Source organism: Pholis gunnellus, assembly GCF_910591455.1.
Source record: "Pholis gunnellus genome assembly, chromosome: 14".
Taxonomy (NCBI): Eukaryota; Metazoa; Chordata; class Actinopteri; order Perciformes; family Pholidae; genus Pholis; species Pholis gunnellus.
Genome location: NC_136541.1, coordinates 5,205,439 through 5,220,427, shown reverse-complemented (window position 1 = coordinate 5,220,427; position 14,989 = coordinate 5,205,439). Strand labels below are relative to the sequence as shown.

Genomic DNA, 14,989 nt, shown 5'->3' with positions numbered 1-14,989 from the left:
TATGGACTTCATCTTTCCCTGTGAACTGTTTTGTTTATTGTCTATTCTCGCATTGTCTCCTCCACTGTTTCTATTCCTCCTTGAAGTCAGTCTCCCCGTCGCTAGTTGTTAATCTGTCCGTTTTTGGCTGGAATGGCTTCTGATTGGATGGCGATGTCTATGATAGGTGACCCTCAGTTTTGAAATGGCTTGTGTGCCCTCCTCTCAGCTGAGCTGGACCTCGGCATCTAAAGGGCAGTCCTGTCGGGGGACGAGTCTGATTGGTGTCTCTCCTTGCCCTCCTCTCTTGTTTCTGTACTCACCTAGGTGGGCGAGTGCAGTAGGGGGATTGAAGCCCCACAGGAGCTCCCACTAGGGAGGGGTCTGTGTGTGCGGGCCTCTTCCATGCCCCGTCTGGCTGTAGAGTCGCAGGTACATCTTCCATGACCCGGCCTCTGTGCTGAAACTCGAGGACGTCAGTGGCTGCATGGGCTCTAACGCCAAAGTGCCTTGTTCCTTATGTGATGCCGAGAAGTTAAATCAGAGTTTTGGCTTGTCTTTTGCTACTTTGGGAGTCTGATTAAGGTTCAAAGAATTGTTAACATGCGGTGATCTTTGAAAGCTGATGCCTTCTAACCTTGAGCGCTCTCTCTTCTCGAGAATAGAGGAAACTAATCCAAAATAGTCTGTTAGATGCACGCTATTTTTGCACTAACTGAAGCATGTTCTGTTTTTAAAAAGCTCTCTGCAATGGTCCTCCTGCTCCTGCATTAAATGATCTGAGCGTAATCCCAGCATGTTCCCTGTGCTTTCATGTATGTCTGTTTTTGTTTGTGTGTGTTTTCACATATAAAAAGACGGAGGTTGCAAGTGGCTCCATGAAACGTTCGGCCTCCACTGTTGCCGATCAGCGGGTCAACGGTCTTTGGGATGAGGACAAAAGTCCGGAGAGAGTTTATCGACCTCGTCACAAAAGCTACAAGGCTGCTGGTGAGTCCCGCTCACCTGTTATATCACATCTGCTTGTGTGCGTAGAGTATGAAGTGTTTATTTGCTCATCCCACCATTGGCAAACATGGACCACTGGTGTTCAAATACAGGAAAGGCAATGCTTTAATTCATGTTGTCTCCTCTCCTGAATGTCTTCCCTCTAGTTTCCCGCTCAGAGCACCGGAAGCAGGGCGACAAGGAGCGTGGCCGATCTAAGGAGCGCTGTCACCTCCTTTCTCCAAACGCGTCTCGTTGTAACTCAGAAGAAAGAAGTTTGCAGCCCTCACGCTCTTCTAGTGCAGAGAGAGCACACACCCAAGATAAACAGGTGGGTCAGAGCAGCTCTGTCCAACTAGCTGATTCATGGTCTTGGACAGCAACAAGGCACAAATTAACAACACACTTAAAAGTGAAATTGAAATTGAATCAGCAAATGTCCCCCTCCATTTTTTTAAGTTTAAGTTACTGGATGTCCTGGAAAAGAAGATCCAATAAGTCTTGTTTGTTCCATCTTGTCTTTATTCCCGGCTCCAGGGCAACAGCTCGGACAGTCCGGTGCCCTCCACCTCAGAGTCCAGCACCCCCAGCGGCCGACGACCCGTACCACAGGCCCGCTCCCGCCCCCACATCTCCTACTCCCCGCTACACCCCTCCGTCGGCGAGGACGACGATGAGCAAGGCAGCCCAGAGACCGTGAGGCGGGGCAAGCCCAAATGGAAGACCCAAGAGGGGGTCGCAGGCCCGAGGCGGGGCGACGCAGGCCGAGACCCGTCCCCACCTCGACGCTACCCCTCCGAGCCTTTCCTGGCCTCCCAAGACGGCGACCACAGCCCAGACCCCTCCGGCCCCATGGAGACGTTGACCTTCGAGGCGGCTGTGGCCTGCAGCCTGGGACGCTCAAACACCGTCAGCTCGGCACGGCCTCGCTTGCGGACCGGCTGGCAGGTCCCCAACGGACACTTTCGTAAGCGCCTGGTGCAGACGACCTCTGTTGCGGGCTGTGATCCTCTCAGTGACACAGAGGAGGACGACCGGTGCTAGGGACAGGACGCACAACGTGGAGGAGGAGGAGGAGGAGGAGGAGGAGGAGGAATCCCAGAGAGGCGTTAGAAGGCGCTGTACGACAACATACACAGTGAAGGTCAATGTGACTCTTTTTGCATCAGTGCTTCGAGGCCGCGAGCCCTCTGGATGTTTGATAAGATGTGAACCCAAAACGAATGAAAACAAAAAGAACAATACTTCCTGAAACTGTAGTTGCCAATTCACACAGAACACTGACAATAAATAAGGTCTATTTCCTGATATGTACTTGATGATAGAGAGTGATAACACATCTCAAATAGTTGTGGGATGCAGAAAATAAATGAATGGATCAAATTACGTCATTTGTGTCGATAGGTATTTTCATTTCTGAAGATGTTTCTAAATGATTCAGTGTTGCTCTTAACAGTATTTATCTGTGGGGTGTGTGAATATGTAACTACATTTTCTTAAAAATTGATTGTTTTGTAAATACGTTGTAATCATCACACCATTGCCATTTATTAGACCAGATCAATACAAAAAGCCATGACGAAGAGGCAATCGGATACTTTACCAGACAATGTGGATATCAATAAGTAAAACTCAATAATGCTGGATTTTTTTTACAGTATGAATGAATGTGCAGGGGAAAAAACTGCCTGATTTCCCTTTTTATTTTACTTTTTTGTATTGAACATAAGTTGTGAGAAATGAATACAGTTATAGAACAACGTGGAGAAAGATGCGTATTTGTCAATCATGCCTCCAACAAACTTCAGACCTTTAAAATGATCCTTCAAAATAGTCATGTTACTTTTATTTTGATCAGTCTACACCCTTTAAATGAGACTTTCCCGACAATCATATATACCATTTAATTTTGAGAATTGCTGGGCGTGTAATTTTACTGTGAACTGATACAAAATGATCTTTCATCGTTTTTCACCTTTTTCTTCCTTGTGAATATTGTACGAACCATTGCAGACGATGACTGTAGAAACACTCTAGACACCCCATGACACATTTGTTTCACAAATTAACATTACTCTAACTAACTTACTAATAATGTACAGAGGAATTATGCTGTTTGTAATATTTAGAGAGAAAAAATAACAATACACATTATCAGACGATGAGCTTTAAAGGTAAAGGAATCTTTGGAAATGTTCATTTTAAGGTTTGTGTTTTTGCTTTTTTTTTGCCTGAAGAAGGCCAATTCTGTGAAACTCACGTAACCAAAAACATGGAGATTTGTATCATAAGTACCTGGAATGCAAATACTTTGTGGGTTTTTATGTGTACAATAGCTGTATATACAAATAAAGGTGTCCTCAAGCTGCCACTGTTATTGAATGTCCTTTATTTAATTTAAATATGAAGCCTGGGAAAACATCAAAAACCTTGATAGATGTGAAATTGAAGCAATAAACAATTCACACAAACGTTATTTAAATGTATATTCTTGATTTACTATTCTTGTTAGTTGTTAACACTGTTCACACCTTTATTATGGTGACATCTGAACTCGCATTATGAACTGTCAAAACAAGTCTGATAATGGATTTTGCTGTAGATATTTTCTCCATGTATCTTTCTGATTATCTGACACATGTTTTCTGTATATATTATACGCTAAATAATACTACTATACAGATACAGACAGTAGTGCAATCTGCTATCTTAGAAAGCCGTTGCCCCCTGAAACTTTAGTCACCACACTATATTTCCATATTACATTTATAATAAGAATAGTGTCAATCAATAGAGATTGAGATTTTACAGTTCATGTGAAAATAAAAACACATCACAAAAGCAAACAAGAAACAAGAGTGTGACAACATTCAATTATAAAAATTACAATTGTGTAGACATTTAAATTGATTTTATGCTTCACCCACACAGGTGTTTTCACGTCTGTTTAGACCTCTACATCTGCGTAGGAGACTCCAGCCTGTGCTTCATAGTCCACTCTTCCACAGAAGACATTCTGTCAATTATATTAAATAAAATATGATATAGCATGTAATATAATACATAACATATTACAACAGTATATATATATACTATAATGTGATAAAAAGTGCCGTTTTTTTGTATCTATTTACTTGTTTTACCACAGAATGCCATATGCTGTGTAGATATTATATTCAAAAAATGATTACATCTTTAACAAACTGATTACAATTGTGCTTATAGTGTTGAAAAATGTGTTTGCTATAAAAGTATAAAAAAGAAAAGTGAGAGATTGGATTTGGTCCAATATTAAAAAAAAATGTATTAATCATTTTTATTTTCTAATCTATTTTTTACAATAATCTATTCATCAATAGAGTAATTATGAATGATTAACTAATTATTCTGTTCGTTATCAATATTTTTCATTTGTGTTCATGACTGAAAGGGGTGGGTCTTCAGCTCTCCGTCAGAACTACGTGGAGGGGATTCATCCAATCACAGCGCAGAATCACACCCGTACGTCATATACAACGGACCGATAACATATCCTCCGGTTGAAGAAAGAGCTAGCAAGGAAGCGAACTGTTTAATATTACTCGCAAAGTTCAACGGCGGAGATGTCGCTACAGTACAAAGCTCAGGCCGCTCAGTGTAACAGTCACAGCTGCTGCTGAAGTAGATAGTTTGTATAAATCGTGATTCTTTCAAAGGAATGAGCGACACGGAAGTCGTCCAGCTGGCTAGCGAAAAAAGTAGCTAGCTAGGCTAGTTGTCGTTAGCACGGGAGTTCTTTGTTTTGTTTTTCAGCTGGAGGTCCCTGTGTTCACGAAGAGAAACTAGTGTTGACAGCTTTAACATTTAACGTTGATGGAGACGTCGTAGAATAATGTACATGGTATATTTAGCAATGTGTAGTTGAGCTACTAGTTAATGATAAGAGGGATATATTGGACAAAACTATCATTAGCCACCGAGAGCAACTTTAGCAAGAGAGAGAGAGAGCAGATTGTTAACGTCGGGCAGGACCGGGTTGGAGACACGAAGACATGGGCAACTGTCTCAAGTCTCCGACATCAGATGACATCTCTCTGCTTCACGAGTCCCAGTCAGACAGGGCTAGTTTCGGCGAGGGGACAGACCCGGACCTGGAGCCTCCTCCTCCGTACCAGGTCAGAGCCTAACGTTACCAACAACTCCCAGGGTGTTTAATTTAAGAAAATAAAAGTTTCTGGCACACGAAGGACAAGTTGTTATAAGATAGTGTTAGTTAAATGTCCATATGCAGTAGGCAATGTTTGTGGAAATATGTCTATATCCCGTGTTTCATGTCTTTTTCTCCCTTGAGTTCATTCTAGTCAGGTAACACCCGAGTAAACAAACTGGTTTCAGAGTAATCATCATTAACTGACCTGTCAAGTAAATCCAGACCTGACAGCTGCTTTATCTTTCATCTTGTCCCCATACAGAGCCTCGCCAGTCTGTTCACTTTGTACAGACGGAGTAAGCTGATACAGGAGGATAATTGTGTTTTTTGTTTCTCTTTTGTCTGTAACCAGGAGCAGGCTCACATGCCCATGTACCATCCCACGCCGAGTCAGGCCCGCCTGGCCACCCAGCTGACAGAAGAGGAGCAGATCCGCATAGCCCAGCGCATCGGCCTCATCCAGCACCTCCCGAAGGGTGTTTACGACGGAGGGAAGGACGGCTCAGAGAAGAAGATCAGAGAGTGAGTGAAGTTTACACAGAGAGAGGATCTGAGCAATATTGACTAATTCAGACATCGTGTTTTTTTTTTTTGTACTCCTGACTTCAGTATCTCTTTTGTGAAACTCTAAAATGTATGACTAATATTTAATCATAAATAAGGATGCTATGATATGACATATGGTCCATGGGAAACAAGTCAGCTGCGATATCATCTACATAATGCCATGGTAACAATATGTAACATAATTCCTTATTTAAAATTTGTTTTCAATTTTGGGCTATACAATTTAATTGAATAGATAATCAGCTTTAAGAAGCTGGAACCAGAGAATAGTTGGCTTTTTATTGAGTTAAATGTTTAACCAGCTATGAAAATATTTTCCAACTGTACAGTATCTACTTGTTCAAGCTCTTAATTTCCTCTGTTTTCAGATGCGTGATCTGTATGCTGGATTTTGTTTTTGGGGACCCGATCCGATTCCTGCCGTGTATGCACATCTACCACATGGACTGTATAGACGACTGGCTGATGAGGTCCTTCACCTGCCCCTCCTGCATGGAGCCCGTGGATGCCGCCCTGCTCTCCACCTACGACGAGACCAACTGATTCTTCACCCCTCCTCCCTAAAGCTTAGATCAAACACACACACACACACACACACACACACACACACACACACACACACACACACACACACACACACACACCCAACAACGGCCCTCTGGTAGAGTGAGAGGAGCTAAAAAAAAAAAAGTTGACTTTTCTTGCACTTTGAAAAATTCCAAATTTGCCACCCAAATGTTGGCCCTCCATGTCCGCTGGTCTTAAACATCAGTTACACAAACTGTTTACAGGCGACCCTGCATGACTGTGTGTGTGTGTCTTGCTGACTGTGAGCATAGAGGGTGTGTTTGAGCTGTTTGATGACTGTGCATTTCCACTTGAGCCGGTCTCAGTGGCGCGCCCCCCCCCCCAACTGACCCCAGTTCACCTTCATTCCCAGTTAGTCATCATTAAAAATGATAATAATGTCAACAGGTGATCGACCAAAATGCTACGAGTTGTTGCTAGAAATCTGTTGGATTCAATTTGAAGCTTTCCGTGGCAACAGTAACATTTCCTCAACAAAGTGATCTCTGAACATGCGCTCCGAGGCATGTGAATAAACAGCATACATTTACACTGTTGGTGTTAGAAAATACAGAAGAAATCACTCTCCAGTTGGTTAGGATTACAAACAAAGAAACCCCTCAAAGATAAATGTACACCTACAGGAGATCAAGGCGACGTGATGCTCGGCTGCTCCAAATGGCCGGACTTTAAAGAAAATGCTTTGAATCGAAGGGAATGTGATTTTGTTTAAAGTAGCTGGCAGCCAAAGTAAAGGGCTCATTGGTGCATGGGCAGGGTCAGTCAAAAATTAGAAAATGCTTGCACACACTTTTCATCTGATCCAGAGATTTGCACTTTACTTATAGGACAGTATCTAAACAATATATTAATATATGTACCTTATAACCTTGCACTATCAATACTTCATTCCTTCATTTCCTGAGATGCAAAAGTTATATCACTGAAAAGGTATTTTCAAAGCTGTCAGTAGTCACTTATCACATCGAGGTAAACCTGAAGATGTATTTAATGAAATCTGTGATTCAGTAGTATGAGCCTCCACTTTGTCCCGCTTGACTTTTCATTCTTGTGTGTTTTTGTGTGGAAATGAAGGGACAGAGGCTTGCTACGGTTTAAAGGAGGAGTTCAACATTTTGACACAAGAAGACATCAATCTGATTCCGTGTGTTAAGTTTCTCCTGGAGCAAGGAGGTGATTAGCTTAGCATAGCATAAAGACTAAGCTGGGGTAAACTGCTAGCATGTCTCCGAAGCTGCGTCCTCAGAAATGTAAGCGACGGCGTGGTTAAAAAAGCAAGTGTAACTCCAGTAACTGGGTAGCGTTCAATAAACCATTACAAGATATAATGTGTTAATAATGAACTAAAGAGAGCTGGTAGGTACTTTGGAGGGCTACGCTAGCTTTTCCCCCCTGTTTCCAGTCTTTATGCTAAGCTAATAGCCTCCCTCATCTAGCTTACTTGGCATACAGACATGACGACGGTATAAATCTGCTCATCAAAGCTAAGAAGCATTTTTCAAAAATGTTGAACTGCTCCTTTAAGGGGGAAAAAAAGACTAAATTTGAAGCAAACATGAAACTTCGATTTTGAATCCACATTAGTACAAAGTCATTTTCATTATTTGTCATGTTTTTTTTGTTTTATTCCACTATAATTAATGTTTCCTTATTTCCATTCACTGTAGCAGTAGTTGCAATCATTTCCTTTTGATTTGTGACATCGTTTGGTGAAAGTGTGGCTGTATTTTTCTGTTTCCTGTGTTTTATCGTTTTTGTTGCATTTGTGTAAATTCCACTTTGTATTTAGGACAGTATGTCAATAACTTTTCCACTGGTTTAAGCCTCACTGTGCAAACCTCTGTCCCAAATGAATTTCAGAGTGTGAGAGACTTCTTTTATCGTGTGATAGTCACAACAGAGACTTTCATTAAGCTTTTCCTTTGCTGTGTTTTTCATTTTAAGTTTATTCTGAAAATTATGTCCTGTAATCTTGTTTTATTTCTTTCTTTTTGGAAGGCTAGAAAGCCATCATGTAAAAAAGAAATAAAGATAAAAAATATATATTTCTTATTGTTTAATTAAGAAATAAGATATAAACAATGTGTTTGCATCAGTCAGGTGTCAAGTGGACTAAATGTGTGCAAAGGGGCAGAGTACAGAGTACACCATTGGAAATTCCTTTGAGCCTATCATTAATGGAATCCTAAAACCTGGCAGTGGAGTGTAAAACATGACAAAATAATCAGGGTTCTCCCTTTGACTGATGGAGCAAGCGAGCCAAAGCCATATTAGTAATGTCTGATGCTTTGTTTCCTCGCCTTGCATCAGCTGGGGAGGAAACGCGTGAGTCCAATGGAGTGTTTTTTATTTTGAGTGGAATTGTAGAAACCGAAGACGAACCCTCTTCTGAAACTGTCCGCACACAAGATCCATTCAAACCAAACGGATGCCTTGTTTATGCACATGGATCTCACGTATGAAATGTGCTTTATGTGGACTCGTGACATTGTATATAAGGGCCACACATCCATCATATGCACTTAAAAAGAATAATGGATTGCAACATGCCCTTTTGTTCTTTCTTTCCTCAGATTATGCAGCGACACAATTAATCAGCTTTGCTGTGTTGCAAGATCTGCATGAGATTTGGACACAATAAGGACGGACACGAGAAGGTCACTTGTTCAGAAGCAAACATAATACGGTTTTGTGTGGCAACATATTAAATCTCTGCAAATATCTCAAGAATTTAGGCTAACGGATTATTTTTGTGTTAAGTGTTAATTGGTCTATGATACATCAAGAAAAATGCCTGCTTGTTTAAAGGTATTACAAAGCATCATTAATGTGCATCAGGTCATTTTAATCCCCCAAAAACATATTTTGAGGGAGAAAGGAGCACAGGGTTCAGTATTCATGTTAAAAACCAGTAAAGAGGATTGAACCCCAGTTCCCTGTGTTACCTAGTAATTAGTACCTAAGTATAAAACAACTACATGTTTTCATTTTGACAGGTTTATTTGTCCAACCATGAAATATTCATGTGAGGCAACGTTGTTTTTTTATTAAGCCAATGCTGACAATTCAGGTTTAGACATTTGAGTACATCCAGCAACTAGAATCAAAAAGCCACATCAATTCACATTACATTTTTATTTTACAACCCAAGTCAACTGCAAATGAGCCCATACAGCCATTTAGTCATTATTTATCCTGTTTTTAATACTGGGTAATGGCTGGCTGCTGTTGACGCCCTGAGAAAAGCAGCACTAGGGTTTGTACATCCCATGAAAGGTGACAGGCAGGGTGCACTCCACTTCTGCTCGGGCGATCTCAGACATGTCCTTGGCGTTGAGGATGAGGAGGTATCCTGGTCTCTGAGAGCCTGGAGCCACCACGATGGTCAGCAGCACACCTGAGGACGCAGCAACGGATTATCATGAAAACAAGTTCAACCACAGTGGGTGTCAGGTTTGAATATGTTGTGTTTATATTGTTGTTTGTCTTACCATCATCCTCATCTATCCCATCAGGAGTCTGAACAAACAGGGGCTCTGAGGGGTAGGAGTCTGGCTCTTGCCACACCCAGGTCTCCTTGGTCTTCACATTCAACTTGCAGATCTACGCACAACAAAGTCAGGTCTTGAAAAGAGGCTTGTTTGACACACTTAACCAGTTGAATGTATTTTGTTAACTTACCCTGTCTGGTATGAAATGGTTGAGACCCAGGCCGTAGGCGTACGTGTAATTCTTTCCTGCGTACTTCTGGTAGTTGATCTGAGGGAACTCAAAAGCTACAAAAACCACATTCAAATGGTTACATAATGACAACATTTCCAGTGTATATCAAATGTTAATGTGTTCCCTGTGACTTAGTAAGTTAAATCTGTTGGATGTGCTTGCACCTTGGCGAGGCCCGGAGAAGAGCACCTCCGGCTCCAGCCAGATGGTCCCATCGGCGTGCATCGTCGCTGTGGCTGTGGTGTACGGCAGGCTGACGAGGTTCTTCCCCTGCTCCTCCTACACAGAGTCCACGATGAGATGAGAACAAATTACATGAGACTTCACCTGTGTAGGTGGCCGTTTGTATCCTGACGAGCAAAGACAGGCGACTCACCTTGTGGATGTCCAGGGGAATAACATATCTGCGGACCTCCGGCTGTGGCGCCATCATGGCCGCCTTCTTCACCTCTTCCCAGTTGGCTCTCAGGTTGGCCAACCAGAGGTAGTTGTAAACAAACTCGAAACTGCACGGATAATGAACAGCAATATGTCTTGTGTCAAATAAATCTGCAGAAGATGTACAGGGAAGTCTTAACGGTGCTTTAAACGGGATTGGGAGCATTTCGATTGCCTCGCAATTTCTTAACATGGCGACGGCTGAGCAGGCGGCTTGCAGCTAGCGGTGCTAACAGCGCTAACAGTGCAAACAACGGTGAAAGTGCGGACAGAGCTAACAGTGTTCACCGGAGGGGGACGTGGAGGGTGGGTGCTAAAACACCGTCGGTCGGGACAGCGTTATCAACAGTCACTCTTCTATATCTCTACATAGCAAACAGTTAATGCGCTGAATCTCGTATATTGCACCTTTAAATTAAAGTCCAACATTTACCCTTTCCATCCACAGAGGTCAACAACAATGAAGCCTTGGTCCTCATAGGTGTTGATGTGATGAAACATGCCAATGGCCGCTCCTTTGTACTTGTGATCAATGTACTCTCCTGGTTCTTTGCTGGCAATGTGAAACAAGGTCTGTAAAACACAGAGGAGGCATCATGAGATTTCAGGGGCAGAGGCAATGATAAATATTAAGGGTTAGAATCACCAAAGACAACAATGCACTGCGAGGTCTCACTCCTTGGTTCTCATTGGACTCAAAACAGTCCATGTAGTTGGAGCCTCGGATGCTCCAAGCACTCAGGAATTTCAGCAGGTTGATTTTCACCGGGGTCTCCACGAAGACAAAGTAGTTGTCTGACATGCCGAAGCTGAAATTGGGAAGGAGAGAATGTCAAAACTTGGACTTTCTGTGACAACACTGATAACATATGGTGGAGTGTACACACACCTGTGCACATAGGAGGGCTTGAACCTCTCAGCGCTGGGGATCTGCACCACCACCTTGGTCTTCTCAATGGGATCAGACTTATCTAAGAAAAAAAAAAAGCTTTTTAAAATGATGTTTGATTTAGCAAGCAAAAAAACAATTACGTTTCTTTTCTTTTCTTTTATTTGAGAGGTCGCATCGATTCCTCTACCCCTGAATTTACCATTCAGCAACACATTTTTGTTATAAAAAGGAGCTGAGTTTAAGGAGAGTTTAACTGCTGTTATTATGTGTGGTGATGCCAGCGCTGATCCAAACCTTTCTGTGTGGGTGGGATCTTGACAATGTTGTAGGCCAGCGTTGCTCCCTTCCCCATGCAGTTTCCAATGTTATACACTGTACCATCTCTCTCAATGTGAGGGTGGGCTGTCAATCCGTTAACGTTGACATAGTTACACAGGTCAACCTGCATACAAAACATAGACATTTCACTGTGCTTTGGGATGGAAAAAAAGAGTGTTTTACACCTCAAATTCTACAGTATATTTGCATTGATATACCTTCTTCAGCGTCTCCAAGGTATCCATGTTTACTTTAGTGATGTAGTTGGTTTCTGTTACGGCATAGAAATCCTCACCAACAGGGTAAACGTTCACCAGGCAGTTGTCTGTGACCTCAACACCCTTGAAGTAAGAGAAAAACCTGGACACAAAAAAACAATTACAAGGTAATATCATGAGCTGAAACGACGCCAACAAAAGTCTGGAGTTCAACAAAAGAAAAAGCAGATGTAGCATATTCAGCAGTGTAATGAGGACAGACCACCAAAGGAAAAGTTTGCGAACTTTAAAGTACTCATTACCCATTTGTATTTCATTTTTATATGTTTTACGTGCAACCCACCTGGAGAAAATGTTTTTGCAGGGATCGGGGTACGCAAAGGTGCCAAACTCAGTGATCACCACGCGCTTCTCTGTGATGGCTCTCACGTAGGCATCTGTTTTGATATACCTAGGAGGGGGAAAAGAATTTCATCCCGAAACATTCAACACAAAAATGTTTTATTGATTCATAGACAGCCTTTTATCTTATAAAATATTGCTGATGTATGTTCATTTGACTTGATTAGAATAGAGACCTGATGCACACACATGCTCAAGTTTCTGCAGGTTGATTTAGCTACAAATAGCCTGAAAAATTACACAACACAACAGTATTCTTTCCTTCGGGTCTTACTTTCGGACGTAGGTGACCTGTCCGTTCTTGAAGTCGAATTTGTGCATGAGGGCCTGGCCATCGAAGAGGTGATAGAAGGGTTCATCTCCAACCTCAAAAAGCCCAGGTCCTAAACGGAGAAGACTTCCCTTCAGAAAGGAAGGAATCCTACCTGCAAAACACAGACACAAAAAACACAAATCAGAGAATGTATGGATTGAAAAGAAGAAATCCTTTCAGAGCTTACTTGGTTATTTGACTGCAGTCTATTTCTGTCAGAAATTTGCAAACAAACCTATGACTGTCGCAGGAAGAGGCTCAGACAGCTCCTCACATGTCTCAAACATCTTCTTGTAGCCTCCAGCTGGGTGTTCAAATCTGTGATCAAACAGTGAAGACATCAACCAACACTGCAGCCAAGCAAACTAAATCCTTTAAGCTTAATAAACTGCAGACACACTGACCGTTCAAGTCACTGCTAAAAGTCACAGGATCAAGTGAAAGAAACGTTTACAGAAGAGCAAAAACACATTATTTGAAAATGTATTAAAAAAAGCAAAACCAATTACCGAGTAAGCTATAGTTACAAAAAAGCTGTCCGCACTTAAGAATCAATATGAGATAAAAGAATAAAAAGTAAATTAAAGTTGGAACTCACCGGCTGACCATGTTTCCTTCTTGTTGTGGCACCACACAAAGCAAACTCTTGAGAAACCCTCTGGTCACTTCTGAACTGGACGTCTCTCTCCCAGTGGATTTGGGGTATTTATTTGTCTAGTCCCCCTCACGGTCACTGGAAATCTGCGCTGTAAACTTTTCTTCTGGCCAATCACGTCGCAGCGGGAACAAGAATCCCATTGTGCCAATATCCTCTGCTGGGTGACCCAATGGCTGCCCCTAAGAAACCGGATTTATGACAGAGAATATCTATCACGCAGAATTGGCAAATGTGTTGCAATTGTGCACGTGATTTTTTTTTTCTTCAATTGTATCAATTGTTGTGCTTTAAGATATAGATAAGCTGAGTCATACTAAGTGCGGTATAGTTCAGAGTATTAATGCAACATGTGGGGTTACAACAGAGCAAGTAAACAGAATGAATGGGGATTTTAAGTTCAGTAATTCAGAATGTGTGCAATTCATAGAAACATTTTGGATTGAGACAAAATTGGAACAAGAAACAAGTACCATCACTTTATTCTAGATTAAATAATGGTGTTCTGAAATAGTAATAGCATGATGATCTATTGTGAAACAACAATAACAGTGGACCTTCACAACTAATTATAGACCATCTTGTACAAAATAGGACGGTTGCACACAACACTAATTGTGTGAAATGTGGCTAGTTGTTCTTTGGTCTGAACTCAAAATGCCTTAACTTGCTTGTCTCGGTGTGACTATAATCCAGGTGAAGGGATTATGTTTGACGTAGTCTCAAGAACAAACGCTGCATTGTTCCTTCTGGGAAAAAACACCATTAGTAGAGAGAGAGAGTTTTGTCAGTGGCAGGGGTCGTGATGTGACTCCCCCAGCCAACACATGCAGACTGACCTAAATTAGCAATATATAAAATGTTTATGAAACTCTAGCGAGAGTGACAGAGGGCTTCAGTCAGAGTTCAGTGAGCCCAAACACAGCCAGGACCCACAAATGTGGAGGAAACTCTCCAAATGATTTGAAATCAAATGACCCAATTTTGTCCACCAATTGTAACTTATAGTGGTACAAACATGCATGTTGCTTTCAGTAACTCTGGAAAACAATAATTTGTACAATTTCACAAAACCATACCAACTCAAACTCCACTTTATAGCTTTTTCTGGGGCTTTCGACCATATCACATGGTCATCTGTGGAGGTTGATGTCACATATTTCGCGAACACCATCTGCTGGTGAAAACTGTGTGATGTGGGTGAAAGCTCCAGAAAGGGCCAGTGAGCAAATATGACATGAAAATATTCTTGCCTGAGAAGTTTGGGAAATAGTAGTAGAAAAGTAGTGTTTCTGTGTGTGTTTGAGAGCAAAAATAACCCGCTTGAGTTGGGATTGTTTTAGTCAAACTACTATTTCCAAGGCCAAGAATGAACCGCTACATGTTTATTCAGATAGGTCTACATACAACGAAGACGTTATCAGAAACAATTGAATGATAGGAGATATAACCATGGCTCTGCTCTGTTGTACTTGTTTATAATCCTCTATAAAGGAAAGGGAGACCTCTGTTGGTTGGTTTATGGTCAAAACTTTTCAAACGTGGTATCAGTTTCGCGCAGGCTACTGTGCAAGGCTAATATTAGATTAATGGATCAGAGGAGGCGAAACTAAATATAGTAATACACCTAAATTAACCTGCGATGTTGTTGTGAAAATATCGACATTGCTCTCACAGTAAGGCAGGTCAACTAAACGCATGCGCACTTCGTTCGGAGTAA

At 41.8% G+C, this 14,989-nt stretch overlaps 3 protein-coding genes across 3 annotated transcripts in view; 2 read left to right on the top strand and 1 right to left on the bottom strand.

Annotated features, from left to right (window-relative positions):
- The window catches only part of LOC306706335 (voltage-dependent R-type calcium channel subunit alpha-1E-like), a gene marked incomplete at both ends in the record, with an annotated part of 53,012 nt that extends 51,002 nt beyond the window's left edge, over positions 1-2,010 (top strand). The window contains 4 exons of the mRNA XM_079173368.1: positions 307-411; positions 837-969; positions 1,134-1,297; positions 1,504-2,010. Of these exons, the coding sequence (XP_079029494.1) occupies positions 307-411; positions 837-969; positions 1,134-1,297; positions 1,504-2,010 (909 nt within the window). The remainder of the gene's footprint in view (positions 1-306; positions 412-836; positions 970-1,133; positions 1,298-1,503) is intronic.
- A 2,484-nt stretch (positions 2,011-4,494) lies between these two features.
- Positions 4,495-8,355, top strand: LOC306706343 (RING finger protein 11-like). Its single transcript, XM_079173377.1, has 3 exons — positions 4,495-5,120; positions 5,508-5,677; positions 6,091-8,355. Exons 1-3 carry the CDS (start codon positions 4,998-5,000, stop codon positions 6,263-6,265), a joined length of 468 nt encoding a protein of 155 aa, XP_079029503.1. The 5' UTR covers positions 4,495-4,997; the 3' UTR covers positions 6,266-8,355.
- Positions 8,356-9,561: 1,206 nt separating this feature from the next.
- On the bottom strand, positions 9,562-12,955 carry rpe65a (retinoid isomerohydrolase RPE65 a; the record flags this gene model as incomplete). The annotated part of the gene is made up of 13 exons (XM_079173372.1): positions 9,562-9,707; positions 9,802-9,913; positions 9,992-10,086; positions 10,198-10,312; positions 10,410-10,539; positions 10,905-11,044; positions 11,148-11,280; positions 11,361-11,442; positions 11,658-11,805; positions 11,900-12,041; positions 12,243-12,350; positions 12,576-12,722; positions 12,846-12,955. The coding sequence occupies 13 exons, from the start codon at positions 12,953-12,955 to the stop codon at positions 9,562-9,564; spliced, it is 1,608 nt and encodes a 535-aa protein (XP_079029498.1).
- Positions 12,956-14,989: the final 2,034 nt, after the last annotated feature.